Consider the following 23,650-nt stretch of genomic DNA (forward strand, 5'->3'; position numbering starts at 1 on the left):
GCCGTGGTCAATGTTTTCTGATCGCACATCGCCACCCAGAGGATGATAGCCTTATTGCCTCTGCGATGTATATAATAATAATAATAATAATAATAATAATAATAATAATAATAATAGGAAGAAGAAGAAGAAGAAGAAGAAGAAGAACCATCGTCATCATCATCATCATAGTTAGGCTATGTAAAATAGCTGCCAAAAAGCACAGTATTGCAATATGATATTCGTTTCAATCGGTTGACAGGCAAATTGGCAAGACTGGGCTAAATTACTTTTCTAAGTTCTTAATATTTACTAATAGGGCAACAAAGCCCTAATAACACATTGATATTAATCATATTAATAGATGTCCTAATACTCGTCATATGGGCGGTTTCAACTTCTAGGCAATAAGTGCCTACCTCTTAGGACGCAATAAATACATTCGTTAGAATTTTAACTTTCGAACTTTATTGGCATATTATTTTAAACGTTTTACAGTATATCATTATGATGTACAGGAGCCAATATTGTTCTGGTAAACCGGTGAGTGGAGCACATTTTCACCGAGGGACGCTCACTGTAAAACGCTCAGGACCTGGCAGTAAGAATGTCACTAGATGGCGGTAAGCTCCATCCCGAGGACTGCATGTGACCGGTGAAGAAAGGCGGAGTTTGGCTGTGACAATTTTAGCTATTATTACTATGTAACCGTACACGGTTCCGTTAACGCCGCTGTTACGAAGTGCTGAGGCTTCCCGCGACCTTCTAGGCTTCCCTTTTCTACTGTGGCTGCCATCACTGCCGGATGTCAAGTAACAGGATACTTTTTCTGTAAAACGGGACGAGGGGTTGTAAAAGGCAGTTGAGTTGCAACCGAATGAGGTGCGTACACCATGTATCACGTAATGTTGCTGGCTTGATTCTAAGTGGGTAGCCTATACACGCTACAGCCTGGTGACAGGCTGTTTGTTATTGACCTGGTTGAATGTGAAATCTGGAAACAGAGAGGGATAAAGCACATGATGTTGACAAGTATGGAAACGGCAGAAATCCGGGTGAAGCTGGGATTTGTCACTTAAACCGAGTGGCTGAGCTGCCTTGTTGCTAGGAAACCCTTGACAGCAGTGAGGATGATAGTGAAAAGTGATAGTGAGAAGGTTCAGCTCATTGGATTCTCGTGTGAAAACATGTCTGGAAGAAACTTAATGCATTCTGTTGTAAATGTAGTACACATGTAATAACGATGTGAGTAATAATGCTACTTCTGATCGCCAAATGAAGCACAACTTATTTGTGAACTGAGTCCAAACGGGCAGTAGTATTGGTAGTGCAATGTAACTTGCTTTAGCTAAATGGTGGTGGACGATTTGTGTGATTATGCAAACATGCGTTTATAAGTAGAGGTGTGTGAATACTATAGAGCAGCTTTATAGACGATCGGCTTGCGGGGGTCTTGAAAAAATGAAACTAGCGGTGAAAATTTTAGCTACTCTCAGAATATTATGCATTAAGTTGTAACCAACAATGATTTTTAGGTGTGTACTGTATACTGTCTTTTTAAAAGCCCACATTTCCTTATGCATAAAATCACTATGACGTACAGAAAGACCAACATTATTCATGAGCACAGAGCAGTTTTTTCAGTGACTGAATATTGCGGAGTGACTTTAGCTTACAGTTGTACTTCTGCAGTGCTTGCCTCTCTCTCACTCTCTGTCCCTCACACACACTTACACACATGCACACATACATCGCCTCTCTCACTCTGATTCTCTCTCCCTCTCTCTGCCCGTGGTTAGGTGTGTGAAGGTCACTGTGCTGTCTTGATCAATAGCTCCCTAGACAACGCAGAGACAGGAAGACATTAAATTCAAATGAAATCTGCTGCCCAGCCTCCCCTGCACTGCTCTGTGTGGGGATGCGTAGGGCCTGAGTTAGCTCTGTGCTTCTGGGTGAGCTGTGTCTTAGTTTGCTCAGTATTTCAGGTGCAGTGCCCGAGACTGCTCTTCCTCTGACGTGTGCCCCTGCAGGCGGCTGCGCGTCCTGAGGTCACCGCATCGCAAGGACCGCCCAGCCTGTGTTGTCCCCTCACAGGAGCATGCCCTCTGAACTGTCTCTCAGGTACAAGCGCCGCTCGCGATGTGGTGTAAGCCCTGTCTCTGCTATCACCTCTCTCCCAGTACTTACTAAGCACTTTCTCTCAGGTGTCACTTCTCATCTGCTCTGTGTCTGGACTCTCGGTGCATCCTGTGATAATCCTTCTTGTGTGTCTGAGTATACGGCCACATGACCAGACAGGGTATTTGGGGTAAATGCAGGGGCACGGGGGGGAGGGGTGCGGTGCTCCTCGCTGTTCTCAGGAGGATTAATCCTACATGCCCTGACAGATGTAAGGCTCGGTCCTTAATCCGTCCACTTCCTCGACTCAAGGTCTGGAGCTCAGTATTGACTGACTGACTGACTGACTGACGCATAGACACAACCTCTGTCTCTTTTTTTTAGTGCTCAGGATATGTTGACAGGGCAGCGGCTGTGCCAGTCCAAATCCCACCAGAGTTCTGTTCTCTCGGCCCTCAACCAGCAGAGGAAAGACGGACTCCTCTGTGATGTCACCCTGGTTGCTGGGGAACAGAAGTTCCACGCCCACAAGGCAGTCCTGGCAGCATGCAGCGATTACTTCCGGGTGAGTCTGGATCCGGGCACTGTGTACATGGCATCTGCAGCACTCGCATTGTTGCAGAGATACGTACAGCAGTCGGCAGATATATATAGCTCTTAGCAGATACAGTATGTTTGGCAGCCAGTAGATATGTACTGCATATAATATATACGTATAGCAGTTAGCAGGTACGTACAGCAGTTGACAGATACGTGCAGCATTCAGGAGATATGATTGGTCAGTAGTGCAGGAGTCGACAGGAAGAGTAGTCAGTTCGTGCAAGTCTGTTAACACAGAAGTGTTTGTGTTGGTGTAGTACTATAATTGTTGGTGGTGGCGGTGACCTTTTCTCCCTTGTTGCAAAGTTCTTGGAGATCAGGGAAGATGTAATATAAATGAACAACATAATTATTATTAGTATTGTTGCTTCCTGTAGAGACCGGGGTATGTTGATGTGTCCCTGATAAACAATTTTATGAAATTTAATTTGGTGTTAAATTTCAAATTAAATAAAGGAATAAAACAGGGGAAGTTCATCCCAAGGCTGTTCAGAGTTGTATGAGGACTCATGTCCTTCTATTTCACAACAATAGGCTTTCTTTCCCACACCCCTCCCTCTAGAGTTCTATTTCTCATATGTCACAGTTCTGCTCAGCTGTGCCATCTCTGCCTCCTTCATTTCGAAGTGCAGGCACGTTGCAGGCCATGTAGAGATTTTTCTTAATCCCCAGTGCATGTTATTCGAATGAGAGATGCCCTTCTGTATACTGGGCAGAGACTGTCAAAGCCGAGTACTTAGATCTTACAGTTACATAGCTACTCCGAGCTGGGAAAAGATTACCTGCTTCGTAACACAAAAATGAGGGAAGGTTAGTTGTCACTTGACTTTGTATTTTGAATTGGAGGCCATTTTAAATGTTCCATTCCTGGAAATTAGAACTGGAATTTCTTACTGACATTTAATTTGTCATGTTGTGTTATTTTCCTTCTGACCAATGGTAGAAATGTCTGTATTGGGCTGCAGTAACACCAATATCAAACCACCAGTCAGTCTGTGCCAAATGCAGAGGGATCTGTCTGCAGGCTGCAGGAGGGTGCGGATTTATGTCAAGCCCAGCCCTCTGACATCCTACCCCCTTGTCCAGTCCTGAGCATCAAAAGGCAGAATTGTTTTCAACCAATTGCATGCGTCGATGGGTGGGGTTTGATGTCAAACCCCACCCATCGACCTCCAGCCCCACCCCTGCCTCATCCTGCAGTTAGATGTACTTGGGCAAATGCGGTGTGGCTCACAGATGGTCAAGCACAGCTACTAGAAAATATCATTTTAGACATCATGTAATACAACATACCAGACTGTAGACTGTATGCGGTCTATTTTTGGAGAAGCCAGTGGACATAAATCAAATCTAATTGCATCACTGTTCATGCACACTGTGCATTACATGCTGCTGGCCCGTGTTGTCAACATTAGGTACAATGCCCCCACCCTACATGGCAGTCTATTATGAATCTAGTGGGGTGGAATAACTTGAAAGCAAGCCACCTGCCACTGAATATCTCTTTCAGGCCATCTCGGGGGTTGAAGGTCAATCCAGGGAACATGTGACCCTTATCAAGAGTCCTTTCATCCTCAGTGGGCATGTTGACCTCGTGTAAAGAGGATCTTCAGCCCCGGGCTGCACAGCCTTCGACCAGAAGGCCTTTAATTAAAGCCGTGTCAGTGAGGCCCGCGCTAATGAGCCGACACGCGTAGAGACACGCTGCTGAAGCAGGCCCAGTGTGCTCTCTGTCTCAAGATAGAAGGCCTGACTAAAACCTGCTGGTCCTCAGACACTTCCCTAAATGCCTGAAATTATCCTCCATCGCACATGCAGTAAGTCAGTCAGTCCAACACGTACACAAAAACAGAAAGTGGGCAAAAAACTGAAAGTGGACTGTCCTTTTTGTCCTCATACATCAGATCTAGCAGACAAGCAAAGGCAACCAAGAATGTTTTCAAAAAATATTTTGTACCAAATTCAGTTAGCATATTGAATTCAGGTAATTAGAGGTATCATATAATAACACAACTTCAACTGAATTTCTTTTAATACTGTATTTTATATTTATTATAGGGACGTGCAGTAAAGACTCCTCATAGCACAGAATCCTGGACCTATGAGACAGTCTTATGTAATTTTATCTTGTTATCTGAAGGTGTGAATGTTGAATGAGATTCAAATGAGAGTCGTGACTGTTTATGTTTTTAAATGTACGTATATTGTAATGTGAAGCTGAAAAACAAATTTCCACCTAGCGTGGACAATAAAGCCTAAACAATGTCCCAGCTATGTGTTTTTCACAGATGTTTCAGCAATTAGCCTGTTTTAAAAGAAAGCTGTCTCAGTGGTCTTTTTATGGTCATAAAATTTGGAAATGACTCAGGGAAGGAGTGAGAATGGGCACTTTCTTGTCGTTTGCTAAACAGTTAGCATCCATCGTTCTCCTACCTCCTGCAGTCCTCCAGCTGGAATCAATACTTTTCCTATAGCCCAGCTGCGTGACACAAATCAATGGCTTTGATCAGGGACTTTACCCAGCGTGAAGAAAGGAGTGAAGTGTCTGGCCTCTGTTTGGCTGTAAGGGCACCTGTGTACCTGTGGGTGCCAGTGTGTGTTGGCATATATGCTAGCGAGGTAAGTGCGTGTAAGATAGAGTTCAGACCTCATGTCTGTTCAAGGTGACATTAAGGCCTCCTCCTCCTATCCTTACAGTGAATGACGGGCAGGTGTGTAAGCTCCAGATGTGTGTATCTGACGTGTGAATTGTGTGTGCTTTCAGGCCATGTTCAGCCTGTGTATGGTGGAGAGTGAGGCAGAAGAGGTGACCCTTCAGGGAGTGACCAGTGAGGGTCTGAAACAAGCACTGGACTTTGCCTACACTGGACAGGTGAGCTCAGCTGTCCTCACTCTCAGAGGGGGACTTAACAAACCAGCATTCTAAGCACTTGCTTGGGGCCCCTAAAGTAGAAGGACCCCCCTGCTGACCAGAACTGATATAGCTATTTTAGCTATTTTGACCAATATTCAGTAAAAATTGCACATCAAACATGAAGGAAAAAAACGGTATTATCATCTTACTAATTCCATTGTATAAAAATGCATACATTCATCATTTCCTGATGCAGTACTTATAACAATAGCAATGTGCTATCCAGATAAAGTGAATGTTTGTATTAAACTTACACTTGGTACAGATATTTAGCACTTAAAGCTATGCATATGTCCAGTACATAAGTATGGTAGTTATACCAACACTTATACCAGTTTACATTGTCAAACTGATACTGCATGGAGTTCCAAACAAAATTCACTGCTTGGCTGCTGATCTGACCACTGCTTCATACCACTTCCCTGACCACTGTTCTACACTGCTGATCTGATCACTGCTCCACACTGCTGCTCTGACCACTGCTCCACACCGCTGTTCTGACCACTTCCCCACACCACTGCTCCTCACTGCTGATCTGACCACTGCTCCACACTGCTGCTCTGACCACTGCTACATACTCCTGCTCCACACTGCTGCCCTGACCACTATTCCCAAAGCTGTATGCACAATAAAAGAGAGGCTGTGATGTTGTTTCTTTGTATGTAGGTCAGAGTGGAGCTGTCAGTCCATAAATGTCTGGCCCACATAAACAGCATGCTAATTTCCTCACAACTGTACTGAGGCCAGACTGATACGAGCAGCAACCCAAAAAGCTTGCTCTCTCTCTCTCTCTCTCTCTCTCTGTCTCTTGCTCTCTCTCTCTCTCACACACACACACACACACACACTCTCTCTCTCCACCAAATACATTTAAAAATTTGTATAATTGTACAGACATTTTACATTACATTCTTTTTCAAAGTGACTTAAAATGAAAGAGAACATAAATGCATCCACCAGAGTCATGTGAGTTCTAGCGCCAGGCTTGGCAAATAACATTTTTAGAACAGCAAGTGTAAGTGCAACATCGATAAAGCGCTGACTGTACATTTATTATGCTTGCCTAGAACCACAATAACCATCACAGATTCATATAGCTAACATCCATATTAGATGCATACCGTCCACAGAATGTGCTGTACATAAAATTCATAAAACAGGGCTCTAACCAAAACTTCATGCAAAAATTTCCTTGACTGGCAAGCTTGATTAATAGAGGCTGGGTGGAGCATATCTGGCGAGAAGTAGCACGTGGTAAGAATGCTTGTACAAAGTGAGTCGATTCGGTGGACACTGCCGTTGTACTTGAGCAAGTATAACCGAATTGTTCAGTATATATCAGCTGATAATGGATACAATGTAAAAATGCTATGTAAAAGTTGTGTAAGTCGCTCTGCATAAGAGCGTCTGCTAAATGCCTGTAATGTAATGTAATATAATTAATATGAATTAAGTTTGGATCTCTACTAAGAGATAGAGATATAACATAGAGATGAACGGTTTCCATTGACAGATTGTTCAATCATTAAGTCATTTATACAAGATCATCTATGTTAATTTCAGATTAACCCTTTATGAACATGAGAGGCTATCTTAGCCCTGTTAGACACATAGCAAGCACAGTACATTCTCTATGAAGTATTACTCACCAAACCACTGCATTGGTGTGTTTTTATTTTCAATGCTTTTTTTATGTTAATTAAAAAATGACTGTTTTTAAATCTAGATTTATCGAGATGTGTAACAGAGATATAGATAGGTACTAAGTGCAGAACCTCCTCTGTCTTTCCCTCTGTAGATCGTGCTAGAGCCTGGAGTGATCCAGGACGTCCTGTCTGCAGGAAGTCACCTGCAGCTGCTGGAGCTGCTCAGTCTCTGCTCACACTACCTCATCCAGGTGAGAGACATTCCTGCGCACACTCGCATGGGGGATACAGGTAGGAAACGCACACGTTCCAAACTTACCCCTGAGGTGCTACACAGCATTACACAGCACAGCCACACAGCATTACACAGCACCACTACACAGCATTACACAGCACCGCTACACAGCATTACAAAGCACAGCTACACAGCATTACACAGCACCGCTACACAGCATTACACAGCACAGCTACACAGCATTACACAGCACTACACAGCACAGCTACACAGCATTACACAGCACCACTACACAGTATTACACAGCACCGCTACACAGCATTACACAGCACAGCTACACAGCATTGCACAGCAAAGCAGTGTTTGTCCGTTTGAACTTTTATATTCTAAATGCTTATTGTGTTGTTTGTTTATACTGATGTAAGTGTAGTATGTATGTATGTATGTATGTAGAATGTGCATATTTTTAATGTGTATATGACTTGTTTATCTATTATACTTTTGTATTGATATGTTTTAATGTTCAGGACTCTTGGAAGAGTAGCCATTGGCTAAAATAGGTCCTAATAAAACTCAAACTCAAACTCACCACTACACAGCATTACACAGCACAGCTACACAGCATTTCTCAGCAAGCTGAAATTACCCTGATTCTCTCCATCATGTGATCATTCAGTCATAATATGAATCCTTTAGTTTTGCCTTATTCAGTTTTATTGTTAATTACTGTATGAGGTGGTGTTGTCATGTTTAATGTTGCTCATATAAATCATTGTTTCATATAATCTAAACACCATTGCTTAAGGTTATAGTATGTTTATAGTATGTTTATTTGGGTCTACACTCAGTATGATCTAGTGAAGGATGATCACAAGGCTCAATTAGTATGTGCTTAATTTTAGCAGTATTTTTCACTGTATTTATTTACTGTAGTGCTGCACCATACCTATTCTTGTTGTTCTTATTTAACATACAGTACAGGCAAAATTTATTAGGCCATCTGTGTGTTTTTTTTTTTTTAAACCTTAGCTAGAGAAGAATTGAGTTAATATGTCTATATGCACATTTGTTGAATAACAAACCAAAGTATAAACTTTTTTTTTTATTTTTTACAATAACTCAAAAATATGAGTTTTACTTAAAGTTACAATCTCGAAGTTTTCAGTTTCGTTCTCTTTGGCAGTACCAATGGCGAGAAGCGGTAATTGCAGGTGTGTTTTTGGACCTCACTTCCCATAGATCCAACCGGATCCAACCAGTCTCGCCTGTGTGACGTCAGTCAGTTGGCACCTGGGCCACGCCAACTATTACACTTACTATTTACTGAATAAAAAATGGTTGTTACACAAGTAACGTTATGTACATACTCATTCATTGTCTAACATTAGGCTAACTTATGCTGTCTTTACACTGCCGAGCCAGGTTAAAATGCTGTAGCAGACCTGGGGTAGAATTAGTGATGATCAATTTCCACAAACGTTCTTTATCCACCTTTTGCTCGGTATGAACATCTTTACAGTGCAGAGAAGAATTCGCGGGATTCGCTGTGGCTTGTGCAATTATGTATCTCGTGCATCATCATCGTGAATGATTGTTGTGTGATATTTTTGAAACAACTGCTTTGTTTCTGGTTTTGTTAAACTGTTCGAAAATAAAGCTGAGCTGGGTGTTAAATTAGCAATCAGAATAAGAAGAATAAAACAAAAACAAAGGAGATTTCATCAAAAAGGGCATCAAGGCTGAAGGAACATATGAGGAAGCGTAATAAAATAATAACAACGCTAATCCATACTGCTCTATTCTTTTATTTAGTTTTCTCCGGCTTGACATCTTTACACATAAATCAGCCCCGGCTCTGCTACACCTATACCCCGGCTTATATATTGATGAACTTGATGTCAATGTAAATAACGGTAACATTACGGCCAATTAAGATCAATGATTCGCAACGAGACTAAACGGTTTTAGAATGTTGCAGAGAAAATTGTAGCGGTGTGAACTGGTTAGTTGCAGAGCCTCTGAAGCCGTTGCCTAGGGTCTCAGAAGACCCACCTTGTCAAATCGCCAAGTGCAGTTTTAGAACGTTTACAATCAGACGTCTTGGAATTTTTCAAGTTGCATCCAGTCTCGTTGCGAATCATTGATCTGAACTGGCCTTTAGTTAGCTACATTACAACGCTGCAACAAGGTAGCATTGCATTCGAGAGACGGTTTGCGAGGTCGGTACCGGTCAGTAACGTTAACTAGCGTTTTTTCTAATTGTTAGCTGACATTAGATTGTGTTAATCACATGAGCCAGCTAGCTAACGCAACATTACCTGATATGAGAGATGGATACTGTGCGCAATGGTGTCTAAACTAATGTTGCCTTTATTGACATGGTCCGGTAGCTAGCGTTAGCTGTGCAAATAGCTATGTAATTTAGTAACGTTACATTGTCATCAAATGTAATACGAAATCTACATCAACAAATAATATGACCTCTCATGTTACACAAAAACTTATTAGGGTTCCATAACCCCCCCACCTTTAACGCTAGCAGACACCAGAAAAAACAGTGAGCTGAAGAGCAAGCCTGTTGCGTTAGCTCTGCCTACCCTCTCTGGCGGACCAACCACTGATGAGTGATGGAAAACGCGTCACTATCTATGCGCCGCTTGTGATTTTTTCCCAGGAATGTCGCCACAGACACCCAGTTCTTTAATCATAAATTAAATAATAATAATAATATAAATTAATATAATAATAGGCTCAATCACCATTGTGTTACCTAATTCAGCGATAGATAGTGACTTAACAGACATTTATTTTAATGAAAATCTTCTAGATTATTACTTTAAATATAATCTTAGACACTTCTTCAAAATAGCCTTGTTTGCCTTTAATTGCAATTAAATTATTGGAAGTGTCCACAACTGAACAGGTGTCAGTGAGTTCCCTGCTGTGATACTTTATATGACTCACAGTCCTGAGTTCCTCAGTGCTGTGGAAGTTGTTTAAGTCTGATTAAATCTAATGGAGAGTGCTCGCCTGCAGGAATGCTTTAGAAGATAAATAATCGCTTTAAGGCAGGGGAGCACTGAGACTGCAGAGCACTCGGTTCTTCACGAAATTGAGTTTCATTGCCAGCAGTGTTTTCGTGTCTGATCTGATCACTATGTTGGTGCTGAGAAAGATCAGACATCTTAGAAGGGTTTTACGAGTTCCAATGAGACCGCTGTGGGATCGGCAGTTGGGGAGGGTATTTAAGAGTTGCAGTGAGATTTGGAGTTTGTGTGGGTATTTAAGAGTTGCAGTGAGAGTGGTAGTTTGGGAGGGCATTTAAGAGTTTCTGTGAGATTTGGAGTTTGTGTGGGTATTTAAGAGTTGCAGTGAGATTGGTAGTTTGGGAGGGTATTTAAGAGTTTCTGTGCTCTGGACAGATAGACATGGACATTAGATATGCTGTGATCAGCATACAAAAATATAATACTGTTACTGACAAAAAGCCACAGAATGCACACTGCAGTCACACCCTTTGCTGTTTTATTATAACTCAGTGCCTATTTGTATGAGCCTGTGTGCTTTTCACTGCGTTTGTGAGCAGCAGCTTCTGAGATTTGATGACGCGTAGTCAGCAGAGGGCACTCTTTCACTTATTTTCAATCTTTTTTCGTCCTCCCAGCTTTTTAGATTTGCCTCTCGTAGCAGACAATACACCAATAATATCAGTATAACGGCTGAGCATTTAATTCCTCTCCAATCATCTCCTGACTCCAAAGGCAATCAAAGGCCTACAATCAAGAATAGATGCTGAAAGCTCTTTTATACATGCACTAAGGAAGCAATTGCACACGCCTGACTCATTAGAAACACCTGGGAAGCCATTTGTCCCAAACATTATGGTGCCCTGAAATGGGGATCTATGTATAAAAAGTACAGTAATTTCTACATGGTGAAACCAAAGTGTATAGTAAACCCTTAAATACAAGCTGAGAATGTTCCCTTTAACGACAATGTTTGATTTCAGATATAAAGTTGTGGAGTACAGACCCAAATAAAAAATAAAAATGTCTTTGTCCCAAACATTATGGAGCTCGCTGTATATACAGTACACTTGATGAAGATGAGAAAAAAGGTTGCATAAATAACACTGGTAAAGAGCTATTATTTCGGTGAAATGATCTGGGAAAACTGCTGGGAAAATATGGGAATTTTTCCACTGTAATAAAATTGCTCAGAGAAAAAGTTTTTTTTTGTTAAGTTAGATTTTTATTTTCTAAAGGCATATGTGTCAGAATTAGTTTTAGCCTACTGACTTGGGGATACCATGTTTTTTCCCAAAATCTTTTGGTATTTGCTGGAGTTCATGACTCCGTTGGCCTTAACAAGGACAATGGACCAGTAGATGCAAAATAGCCCTATAGCATTAAAGATTCACCCGCATATTTCACTGTAGGTATGAAGTCCTTTTCAACGTAAGCTTCCTTCTTCTGACGCCAAACCTGCAACTAGTGTGCATGGCCAGGAAGCTCAATTTTAGTCTCATCTCAGCACCATAACACCCAGTACCCATGATGAAAACAGGGGTGTCAATCATTTTGACCCTTATCGTTTTGGGAAATAAAATTCTTAGTTGTTAAAAATAGCCGTGAAATTTAGCTCATTACCTGTGTTCTTTATTTTATTCATTATCTTTATTAATATAGAGGTTACTCTATATCAATAATTTGTAGAAATACAACTGGAATACTTTTGTTGCAGTATGTGAGTGACTGTGTGTGTATGTATGTGTTTTCAGGAGCTGAATAGTTTTAATTACCTGGACCTTTATCGGCTGGCAGACTTGTTCCACCTGCCAGTGCTAGAGGGTGCTGTTGTGGAGTTCTTGGTGGAGCACCTGTCTGAACTTCAGCACAGTCGTCAGGAGGAGGTGCTGCTGCTCCCATACCACCTATTGAAGGAGGTGCTGAAGAGTGACCGCCTAACCTCACTCAACGAGGAACAGATCTGGCAGGTACAAACACTCACCCCCCCACCCCCCCACAAACACACTCACATAAACACATAGTCTTTCTCTGTCTTTCACACACAAAAATGTGCAACTCTCACATACACACTCTTTCACACACAATGCATACCAGCACCCACGTGCATGCGCGTGCGTGCGCACACACACACACACGCACACACATCCATGCATACAAGCAGACATACACACAAAACACACAGGCACACAGGCTTCCAAAATGGCAACCAGACATATAAAAGATGGATAAGTGGTGTGCATGTGGGTGTGTGTGCGTGCAGTGTGTGTGTGCATGTGTGTGTGTGCATTTGTGTGAAGCTGTTTGTGCTTCTGAGTGTGTATGTCTGCATGCATGCTGTGGGAGTGTGTGCTGTGTGTGCGCATGCTATGTGTTTGCACGGTGTGTGCGTGCCTGCATGCATATGTGCGCGTGTGCTGAATATTTGTTTAATATTCAGTGTGGTTCGCACTGCAGTATTTGAGCTGGAACACAGAGTGGCCAATGGAATTCAGGTTAAAGTGCGAGACCTCATTTCAATATTGTAATGAATCCCCCTCTGCCTCTGTTCTACAGCGAAGACGAGGGGACCTTTACGACATTTTCACTGAAAATGCAACAACAAAAGGCTTTACAAATGTGCAAATGCACAGGATCCTCTGCCTGGAGGTGATTCTGTAACCCGAGTAAGGATTACGGCTGAATCGTGGTATAATTTGACCACACGTTAGTGAACCCGATTCAAAATTGAGAATTGAATGGTTTTCTGTCAGATCCTCAGAATGTTTAGGTATTTTGGGGAAGTCACTGAGAGGATTTTCAGACATTACTTGCCTACTCCTTTGAATTCAGATTTTATTTTTCCTTTTTGTTTCTCTGTTTCCCTCTCTTCTTTCTGTCTCACTCTTTCCATTTGAACGGACACATTTTATCAACCTCACTCTTCCCCCCACATACTGCAGTCACCATACCTGTGTGTGTGTCCTTAGTCTCTGCTCGCCGCTGTCATAACTCATATCATATCAAACCCCAGGGCCCGCTTCTCGCTCGGCCTACCTCTGTGTGTGTGTGTGTGAGAGAGAGAGAGAGGGAGGGAGAAAGAGAGAGAGAGAAAGAGGGAGAGAGAGAGAGAGAGAGCGAAAGAAAGAGAGAGAGAGAGAGGGAGGAGGTGGGGGAGACATTGGTGGAGGGGTGGGGGTGGGGGGGGGTGTGTGACTGTTCATTTGCACCAATCATGCCTCCCTGTCAGTCTCTGTGATTAGGCACACGGCAGCTCCACCAGCGCCGCGGTCCCCTGGCTGTCACTCAGGCCCTCCGTCTGATGGAAAACAATCAGGCCTTTGATGGCACAATTACCGTGACCCTTTAACCAGGCGCTGCCGCCCTAATCAGGGCTGATTAGGAGAGTTTGGGCCTCCTTCAGTTTGCGGGGAAGGTTAATTTGGGCGTCAGACGGAGGCGCGTGATGAGCGCGGGCCCGGAGCCGCCGTCCGCGATGAGAACGTGCGCCCGCAGATATTGCGCGGATATAGTTCAGCTGTCAATCTTTGTCAGGAAGGAGTTGGGAGTTCCTCGCTCAGGAAATCACATATTCTCCTCTCTGCCATGCGCTTTAGTAGGTGGTGGCGCGTGTGCGAAGGGAGGGGGGGGGGGGGGAGTTAATTTATTCTCTGCCCTGAGCAAGATCTCCCACACAGCATGACCTTCACTGGAGGCGAATGTGGCAGAGCTCTGATTTTAACTCTTCCGTGGTCTGGGGGGGGGGGGGGCAGAGGTGGGGGGGCAGAGAATAAATGCAGGTGCTGAGGGTGCCGTGGGTTGAGGCGACTGAAAGCGAGCAGCGATGCAGGAGTGAGTGTCTCTTAGGTAACAGGTACAGAGGGAAAATGATGTGCACACTGTGTTCGTGGGCAAGGGAGTATGTGTGCTTGTTTGGGCTGCGGGGTTATTCCATTTCAGTTAAGTCAATTCAGTTGAAATGAAATTCAGTTCATTAACTGAAAAATCCTCAAAGAACACGATGTGCCTTTTCAATTCCTTGATTGAATTTCATTTAATCTGCCGAATTGACTGAATTGAAATGGAATTAATCCCATCCCTGGTGCTCGTCGATAAAGTCTGTGCGTACGTGGATTGTGCCTTTGTCTGTGTGTCTTTCATGTTTGTGGAGACCGTGTATGTGTATATTTGGAGTGTGTGTATGTATGTGGTATGCGTGTTTACAGTGTGTGTAGTTCATTTCCCCTCAATAATTCACCCCTAATAATCCATCAATTTGAGTCACTTGTGCTTATGGAGTTAGCTCCAATTTACTGTGATGGTCCTTTATTGAAGAGAGGAATTGGCAAAACTAATGGCCACATGCGCTATAAGAATGATTTGCGCTTTAGAAAATAAATACTATCTTTCTTGCACTCTCAAAAATGTAAGAACTAATTTGAAACATAAAAAAGGAAGAATACGTGTATGTGTGTGTGTGTCCTTCTAGAGACGGAACTGAAAGTTATTGACTAATAAAAGGGAGAGCCAGAAGGGTGAATAGGCTGGACTGTAAGGGCGTATCTTTTGAGGGAAGGTTTCTGTGGTGTCACCATGATACACACTCGTGTACAGTGACATGGTTTATATTTCACTATGCCATTCCTAAGAAACTTATTCCCCTTGAAAAATGTGCTGACTTTCGGTGGACACCAACACACGTGAGTTATTGAGAGGGAGGCGCATGTATATTGTGAGGGAGAGACACTTTGTGACAAGTAATTAGTGCTGTAATAAGGTCTTTGTCTGTGTCGGACTAAAGGTCCCTTTGTTTTCTTGATAACGGGATTGGTTATTTCTGGCAGTCTGTGTCTCTGCTCCTCTTGAGCTCGGTTCATTAGCCTTTGTGCAGGGCTCGTCCAAGCAGGCATTTTCATCTGGAGTTAAAAATAAATCTAGCAATAGGCTGACCGGGGTCAGGGGTTCGTTCATGTCATACCAATAATCAGCAATGCTTACTCTCAAACTCTGTGTGTTACAGCAATGTCATAACTGTCAACTGGACTCTCACGTAGAGAAGAAGTGAATGTCAGCATCAGATTCTGACGCCTTTTGGTCCCTCCCACCATTCCTCATTTCATGTCTCCCTCTTTTCTCTTCATCCCTAGCTGGTTGTGCAGTGGTTAGAGCACGATTGCCGGTACCAGCGCATGGACGACCTGCTGCAGTACGTGCGCTACGGCTTAATGGACGCAGCGGCCTTGCACCTGCTGGCACAGTGCCACCCGCTGGTGAAAAGCAGCGAGGCGGCCACGGCGCTGATCGACGAAGCCCTGGAGTACCACCGCGCCGTCTTCGCCCAGCCGGTGCGGCAGACGCCGCGCACCAAGCCCCGCTTCCAGTCGCTGACGCTCTACATTGCGGGCGGGCGGAAGCGGGAGGTGTGCCGGGTTCGGGAGCTGCGCTTCTTCAACCCCGTGGAGCAGGAGCACGTCCACATCACCGGCGTGTCCAACTGGAGCGAGCTGGCGCCCATGCCCGCCGGGCGGAGCCACCACTGCGTGGCCGTCATGGGCCACTTCCTGTTCGTGGCGGGCGGGGAGGTGGAGCACGCCACGGGCCGGACCTGCGCCGTGCGCACCGCCTGCCGCTACGACCCGCGCGGCAACAAGTGGACGGAGATCGCCCCCATGAAGGCCTGCCGGGAGCACTTTGTGCTGGGGGTGCTGGGCCAGTTCCTCTACGCCGTGGGCGGCCGCAACGAACTCAGGCAGGTGCTGCCCACCGTGGAGCGCTACTGCCCCAAGAGGAACAAGTGGAACTTTGTCCAGTCCTTCGACCGCTCGCTCTCCTGCCATGCTGGCTGCGTGGCCGATGGCCTGCTCTGGGTCTCAGGTAAAATCTCTCATCTCAGCTGCTGGCTCTCAGTCTGAGGTACACGCCGTCAGGCTTAAGTACAGACTCTCAGTCTGAGGTACACGCCATCAGGCTTAAGTACAGGCTCTCAGTCTGAGGTACATGCCATCAGTCTTAATTACAGGCTCTTAGTCTGAGGTACACGCCATCAGGCTTAAGTACAGGCTCTCAGTCTGAGGTACACGCCATCAGGCTTAAGTACAGGCTCTCAGTCTGAGGTACATGTCATCAGTCATAAGTACAGGCTCTCAGTCGGAGGTACACGCCATCAGGCTTAAGTACAGGCTCTCAGTCTGAGGTACACGCCATCAGGCTTAAGTACAGGCTCTCAGTCTGAGGTGCACGTCATCAGGCTTAAGTACAGGCTCTCAGTCTGAGGTACACGCCATCAGTCTTAAGTACAGGCTCTCAGTCTGAGGTACACGCCATCAGGCTTAAGTCCAGGCTCTCAGTCTGAGGTACACGCCATCAGGCTTAAGTACAGGCTGTCAGTCTGAGGTACATGTCATCAGTCATAAGTACAAGCTCTCAGTCTGAGGTACACGCCATCAGGCTTAAGTACAGGCTGTCAGTCTGAGGTACATGTCATCAGTCATAAGTACAGGCTGTCAGTCTGAGGTACATGTCATCAGGCTTAAGTACAGGCTCTCAGTCTGAGGTACATGGCATCAGTCTTAAGTACAGGCTCTCAGTCTGAGGTACATGTCATCAGTCTTAAGTACAGCCTCTCAGTCTGAGGTACATGCCATCAGGCTTAAGTACAGGCTCTTAGTCTGAGGTACATGCCATCAGTCTTAAGTACAGGCTCTCAGTCTGAGGTACATGTCATCAGTCTTAAGTACAGGCTCTCAGTCTGAGGTACATGTCTTCAGGCTTAAGTACAGGCTTTCAGTCTGAGGTACATGCCATCAGGCTTAAGTACAGGCTCTTAGTCTGAGGTACATGCCATCAGTCTTAAGTACAGGCTCTCAGTCTGAGGTACATGTCATCAGTCTTAAGTACAGGCTCTCAGTCTGAGGTACATGTCTTCAGGCTTAAGTACAGGCTCTCAGTCTGAGGTACATGTCTTCAGGCTTAAGTACAGGCTCTCAGTCTGAGGTACATGTCTTCAGGCTTAAGTACAGGCTCTCAGTCTGAGGTACATGTCTTCAGGCTTAAGTACAGGCTCTCAGTCTGAGGTACATGTCATCAGTCTTAAGTACTGGCTCTCAGTCTCAGCTATTGGCTTCCTGGACTGCGTTTCACATTCTGAGTGTCCTCTCAAATATTCTCTCTATCCATTAAAATATTAAGGTGGGTAAGGGATGGGAGTGATATTCTGATGGAGGTGGGTTAGCAGTAAGAGAAAGGAGATGGAAGAAGTGATGTCATGTTGCTGATTCTTGTTAATTGCAGGTGGAGTCACGAACACTGCCCAGTACCAGAACCGGCTAATGGTTTATGACCCTGTTCAGGTATATAAAGCCTATTCAGGCTTTTCTCTGTGTATTTTACTGCATGCTCCAGCTGGATACTTGTAATATGCACCCTGTTTAGAATAACTGTGAGTCAGGGAGCAGGGATGGGGTATGTGTGATAAAGTGAGTCATTTCACACTATCCTCTGCAACTAGCAGCTGTATCAGTAGCTGTACTTATTTGTGTAATTAGTATTTGTGTGCTATTGATATTATTTGTTTTCAACAATTTGTAAATTGTAAATATGTTAGTATTTTGTTAATACTTACATTTGCCTCTGTGGTAATATGCGTAAATCTGACTTCTCTGGTAAATAGAGGAAGGACAGCTACAAATAGGGACAAAACCCAATATCAAGCAAGTTTAAATCTGCTTTTAGAAGCAGGGTACATGTTAGGTGATGAGGTGAAGTGCATATTCAAATTAAACCAATATACTGGTAAAACAGTAGAATTGAGAATGTGTAGTGGACCTCACGCTGTGCTGATCTGCATGACTGTTCAGCATTTACAGTAATGACCTGGTCATGCGTTTGGAACAGTCTGTGGCCTCAGGCCTCATGCTGCATGACATGCATGTCATATTCCTTCTGTGCTCAGAAGACCTGATTGTGATATGACTCACAGATAAAGGATTGCACAGAACAGTGTGGCTCCTTTGGACCATTACTGTCAGAACTGGACCCTGGCAGTAAAATTAATGGAAAAAACTATTTTTAGGCTTGTAGGAAGCTTTACAGTGACAGTGATGCATGAAAAAGAGCACTTTTGAAAAAGCTTTATGATATTACAAATACATATGTCAATTACAGTTTGGAAAAAATTGACTAAATCTCCAAGATCATTGCTCTGTTTTTTTAGGGTCCACTTAGCAGAACACAGCACACCACAAAACAAGGCACACTGAACCACAAAATCTCAGCTCATCCCAGCACACCACATTATTCTCCATTGTAACACTAACAAAACAGAAAACAACACCACAGAAAACAGAACATCACAACACCCTGCTACTTATCAAATCATATCAGTCTCAGACTGCCACTGTTTGGCTTATCAAGCAAATACTGAAGATAATCCAAAACTTCCTGGAATCTGGAATATTGGGAAATTCTTACGCAACAATTTGACTGCTCTTGCAGACTTTGCAGAGAACGCACTCTCTCCCTCTGCAGCGAGACAAACAGAAAGCACCTTATTAGTATTCATAGCGCTGCTTTGTTCACCTGGCAGGACAACCCACAATGCCTCCCTCCCCCTTCCCAGCCCAGCTCTGCACAAACAGATGGCCACCCATCAGATCCGTCCCCAAAATAATTCTCTAATACATACACACACAGCATTCTGTAATGTACACATGCATTGTACTGCACCACACAAAACAGACAGTCTCTATACTGAAACTGAAATACATTATGTATGAGGTTCAGTATTTTTTTATAAATGAAAAACAGTGTTAATTATGTACAGTGCCATGAAAAAATATTTGCCCCCTTCCTGATTTTCTCTGCTATATTTGTCACACTGAATGATCTTTAGACAACATGTAATATTAGACAAAGGGAAACCTGAGGAAACAGAAGACATTTTAAAATTATTATTCCATTATTTAATTTAAAAAGTTATCAAATATCCGATATCATCCATGTGAAAGTAATTGCCCCCTTAGATACTCAATCAACCCGTTAGCCAAATTTAATTGATCAGCTGATTTAACTGATGATTGAACATAGCCAGGCCTGATTGCAGCCAACCCTGTTGAATCTGAACTTCACTCATATTAAACCCTACCGTCAGAGTGAACTAGTCACCACAAAGTTTGTACAACCACACGATGCTGCGATCAAAGGCAGGGGTGGGGAATTCTGGTCCTGGATGGTTGGTGTGTACGCAGGTCATTCTTTCCACTGATTACCCTGGCTAAATGAGCTAACTGGCTGTATACTGTACATCAACACTGGTCCACTATTGGATTAGATCATAGTACATTGTTCCACATAGTGACACAAGAGCAGTCTTTGGCTGTCATCCGTGCACTTATCAAGAAACATAGCTAAAATGTCAGATGTTGGGGCTAATTAAGTATTTATGGCCAGAAACAGATATGGCCCTCATTGCCTACTTCTGATCGAAAGAAATTCCAGAAAATATGCGAAAAAAGTTGTTGAAATGTAGCACTCTGGAAAGGGTTACAAAGCCCTGGGACTCTACTGAACCACAGTGAATACCATTAACCCCAAAGTCCCCAAAAGATGATCCAAATAACTGCGGGCCTCTTTAGCCTCAGCTACCATTACAGGGAACTGCTAAAATATTGTCTCTCTGCCTCACTCTTTTTTTGACAGAATCAGTGGCTCTCTCGCTGTCCGATGCTGCAGAGGAGAGTTTACCATGTGATGGCGGCCATACGGCGCCAGATCTACGTGCTGGGCGGGAACGACCTGGACTACAACAATGACCGAATCCTAGTCCGTCACATCGACTCCTATAACATCGATGTGGACCAGTGGACCCGATGTGCCTTCAGTCTTCTCACGGGTGAGTCTCATCACCTCACCTTCACACATGCACCTCCCCTCTACATTACTGCAAACCCAAACCAATGGGGAGTGGGTCACATGATCCCTCTCTCTGAAAAACTGTCACATGACTGTGTCTTTTGTGTCTTTCAGGGCAGAATGAGTCAGGTGTTGCCGTTCACAGCGACAGGATTTACGTTGTTGGTGGATATTCCATCTGGACCAATGAGCCCCTGGCTTGTATTCAGGTGAGTTCACCAGAGAATTTTTCTGCTTTGATGCAAAGAAAACCAAAAGGTTGTCTACCGTAAATGATGTCCTTAAATTATAATGTTTGTAGCATTTTTCTTATCTTATAATAAAGCCTTCGTTGCATTATTTTTTTTTTATTGGATAATATAGCCTCATTTCCTGTTTGTCAGGTCCTGGATGTCAGTACAGAAGGAAAAGAGGAAGTCTTCTATGGTCCAACTCTGCCATTTGCATCCAATGGAATCGCAACATGTTTTCTTCCCGCCCCTTATTTTACCTGCCCCAACCTACAGACATTGCAGGTTCCCCATCACAGGATTGGAGCTGTGTAACAGTTCCCTGTGTCGTACATCACATACAGTTATACACACACACACACACACATGCAGACACAGACACAAACACATACACATAGACTATGTGTTGATATCTACTGTACTTAGGTGTCACATACTGAGGAGAACTACATCTCCCAGGAGGCACCAGGGTGACATGCTGGCAGGACACAATGAACTCTCAGCACTTACAGCATGCAAGTTTTGGGGTCGGGGGTGGGTTGACTCAGGGTCAGGGGCCAGCTCCATGGGGATGGCGGTGGGAGCGATGTTTACACATTACATGAACAGCCGTCATGACCTGAAGACCTGACTACATAACAACAGGAATGAGCAGAGGCCAAAACACAAGACACAGGCTGCAGCTGTTTGCAGTGGTGCCTTCCGAAGTATCACAAGAACTGAGTGGGCCACCGGGCTTCTTTGTACAGTGTGGGGCGAGGAGGGGTTAAGACTCCAAACTCTAGGGCTTCACCACTCCTCTCAGCTGGTGGGTGGATGATGTCATATGACCTCATGAAGTGCAAGCAGCAAGATTGCAGACCCCACCCTCTTTGATTCAGCTCGGGGCCTCTTGTGCCAAGACACTGTAGCTGCACTCCTTTGGTATGACTTGTGCAGCAGTGGAGGGAGTGGCTGAACGCGAGGACCTCTTACTCTGTGCTTCGGAGGTCAGACACTATCCTACAATGCACTTCACTAATGGCAGTTGCTGTGGAAGAACATATTCTGCAAGGCTTCAGTTCCTGATGTGAAGCCTGGTTTTGGTAGCAAGCGTTTACATTAACTCAGGCTGAGACCAGTCTGTGGCTCACTCTCACCTTATGCTCAACGTGGCCAAATCAGACAGATGAAAAGCAGCCATGTTTTTATTACCATCCTACTTTCATTTTTTGATGTACGAGGAATCGGGAAATTACACACGCTTCCTGGAAAAGACATTCATTTATTTTGCTGCATTTCTGCAAGAGACATTTGCTTGAAGCTATGCTCATATGCTAATTATGCTAAATTACTTCCGACAAAGTATTAACAAGAGTTTAACCAAAACAGAATAAATCAATAAAGACAAATTTAGGAGCATATTCATATTGTCTCCTTCAGTTTGCACATTTACTTTTCCATTTTCCCCACTGTAATAATATGCACAGCACAATAACACACAAACAGCACCTGTCTGTCACACAACTTCATGTCCCCCAGGGAAGTGTAATTGGCCATGGTAGCACACAGAGGTTGGTTATTGGCCGGCTGGCTGCACATTAGCGGCTCTTCCGGTCGATCGAGCGGCAGCAGCCCGTCTGCGCCGGCTACCCAAAGGGCGCAGTCCTGTGCAGCACAGGCTGCGCAGCTCAGCTGCAGGTGGAAGAGAAGTGCTGATTGGCTCCATGCGTTTGCTACAAGTGCACTAGTCTGCACTCTCCCCAACTACAGCTGCCATGTGATGGATTTACATATCGGATTGGGCATTCTAAATTATGGAAAACATCAGGGGTTAAAGATAAAAAATCATCTTCTGCCTTTCAAGCAATTCTTGAATTTATTTAATGATCTTAGCCTCCCCAGCTACTGTTTAGCCTTGTACTGCTATTCACATGCTCTCTAGGGCCTGAACGCATCAAATAAGCACACAAGCCATATGTTTAGAGAAACCCTGCTAATTTTATGATTGATGCCTTTTTGAAATCGGCATACATATAAAGCATCTACTCTCGACAAATTATAAAAACTAAGTGATCTTGTTCTAGGCGAGGGACCAGTAAGAATTTTTACATGCTCTCTGGTTCTAGAAACAGGTTCCAGTGAACAAGGCAGGGACTGAACTGCAGTATTGTGGCTCGTGTGAAAGGAGCACCTGCCTGGCCTGGTGTTGCGTGCTCAGGATGCACAGATGGAAATAGGTGCTGATAATGAGTTTAGAGAGTGAGGAGGAAACGCAGAACACTCCAGTTGTGACACTACAGCAAGGAGGCAGCGATTTGCAGGCTGTTTGTAAGCCCTCTGCCTTAAAGGCTCCAAGATGGCTAATTGGTGTTTTCACTGCAACCTTTCAGAGATCTTTAGGAAAATGTGTTACCTCGAAACCCCAAAAGAATTTGCCTCTCCATTATTGCTATTGTCACAATACAGCAACACAAATACAACTATGTCCTGAAATTGACTAAATTATATTAACTGAACCCCATAGATAATAATTCTGTCCCTTAAATCAGCTTGTCACAACCTTGTTCCATGTTTGAATTAGTCAAAAAGAAGCAGCGTTTTTTTTCCTAAGAGGGGAAAAATTATTTTCGCAAAGGTGGTTTGTTTTTCTGTTTCTGGGGAAAGAAGATGGCAGTGAAAAGTGCTGTCTCCAGCCGTGTGGCTGATGCGATTGCTCCTAGTGACACAGTCACCAGCAGAGGACTCTGCTGTGCTTTTAACAGTCATTTTCTCTGGGATTGACTGGTCGGAGCGATAATTCTCCTGAAAACCACTTACAGCACATCCACACCATAGCGGCTGCCGGCTTTTTCCCCAGATGCTCAACCTGAAGGCACATGTCGCCACCCTACATGCACACGAAAACTACACACCACTCACAGACACATGCATGTATGCATATCATTTACACGCATTAATACCCTAAAGACCCACATGCAAGCTACCTGACCCATACTTATTACTATCCTACACACACACACAAGTCTAGCATA

At 44.0% G+C, this 23,650-nt stretch overlaps 1 protein-coding gene across 3 annotated transcripts; it reads left to right on the forward strand.

Moving 5' to 3' along the window:
• Positions 1–258: 258 nt before the first annotated feature.
• klhl32 (kelch-like family member 32) lies at positions 259–22,043 on the forward strand. Of its 3 annotated transcripts, none has more exons than XM_064342119.1 (11): positions 259–861; positions 1,965–2,100; positions 2,482–2,662; positions 5,462–5,569; positions 7,410–7,508; positions 12,273–12,488; positions 15,645–16,371; positions 17,788–17,846; positions 20,194–20,386; positions 20,521–20,615; positions 20,790–22,043. In XM_064342119.1, exons 2-11 carry the CDS (start codon positions 2,078–2,080, stop codon positions 20,949–20,951), a joined length of 1,863 nt encoding a protein of 620 aa, XP_064198189.1. In that variant the 5' UTR covers positions 259–861; positions 1,965–2,077; the 3' UTR covers positions 20,952–22,043. The 3 variants fall into 3 exon arrangements, with proteins under 3 accessions (XP_064198189.1, XP_064198199.1, XP_064198180.1); XM_064342129.1 differs by having other exon boundaries at positions 1,971–2,100; XM_064342110.1 differs by having other exon boundaries at positions 2,010–2,100.
• The last annotated feature ends 1,607 nt before the right edge of the window (positions 22,044–23,650 follow it).

This window comes from Anguilla rostrata, chromosome 1 (assembly GCF_018555375.3).
Source record: "Anguilla rostrata isolate EN2019 chromosome 1, ASM1855537v3, whole genome shotgun sequence".
Taxonomy (NCBI): domain Eukaryota; kingdom Metazoa; phylum Chordata; class Actinopteri; order Anguilliformes; family Anguillidae; genus Anguilla; species Anguilla rostrata.

Coding starts and splice junctions, on each gene's coding strand:
- klhl32 (XM_064342119.1), top strand. CDS start 2,078: ATGCCCTCTGAACTGTCTCTCAG. Junction 2,101..2,481: donor CCCTCTGAACTGTCTCTCAG/GTACAAGCGCCG, acceptor TCTTTTTTTTAG/TGCTCAGGATATGTTGACAG. Junction 7,509..12,272: donor GCTCACACTACCTCATCCAG/GTGAGAGACATT, acceptor ATGTGTTTTCAG/GAGCTGAATAGTTTTAATTA.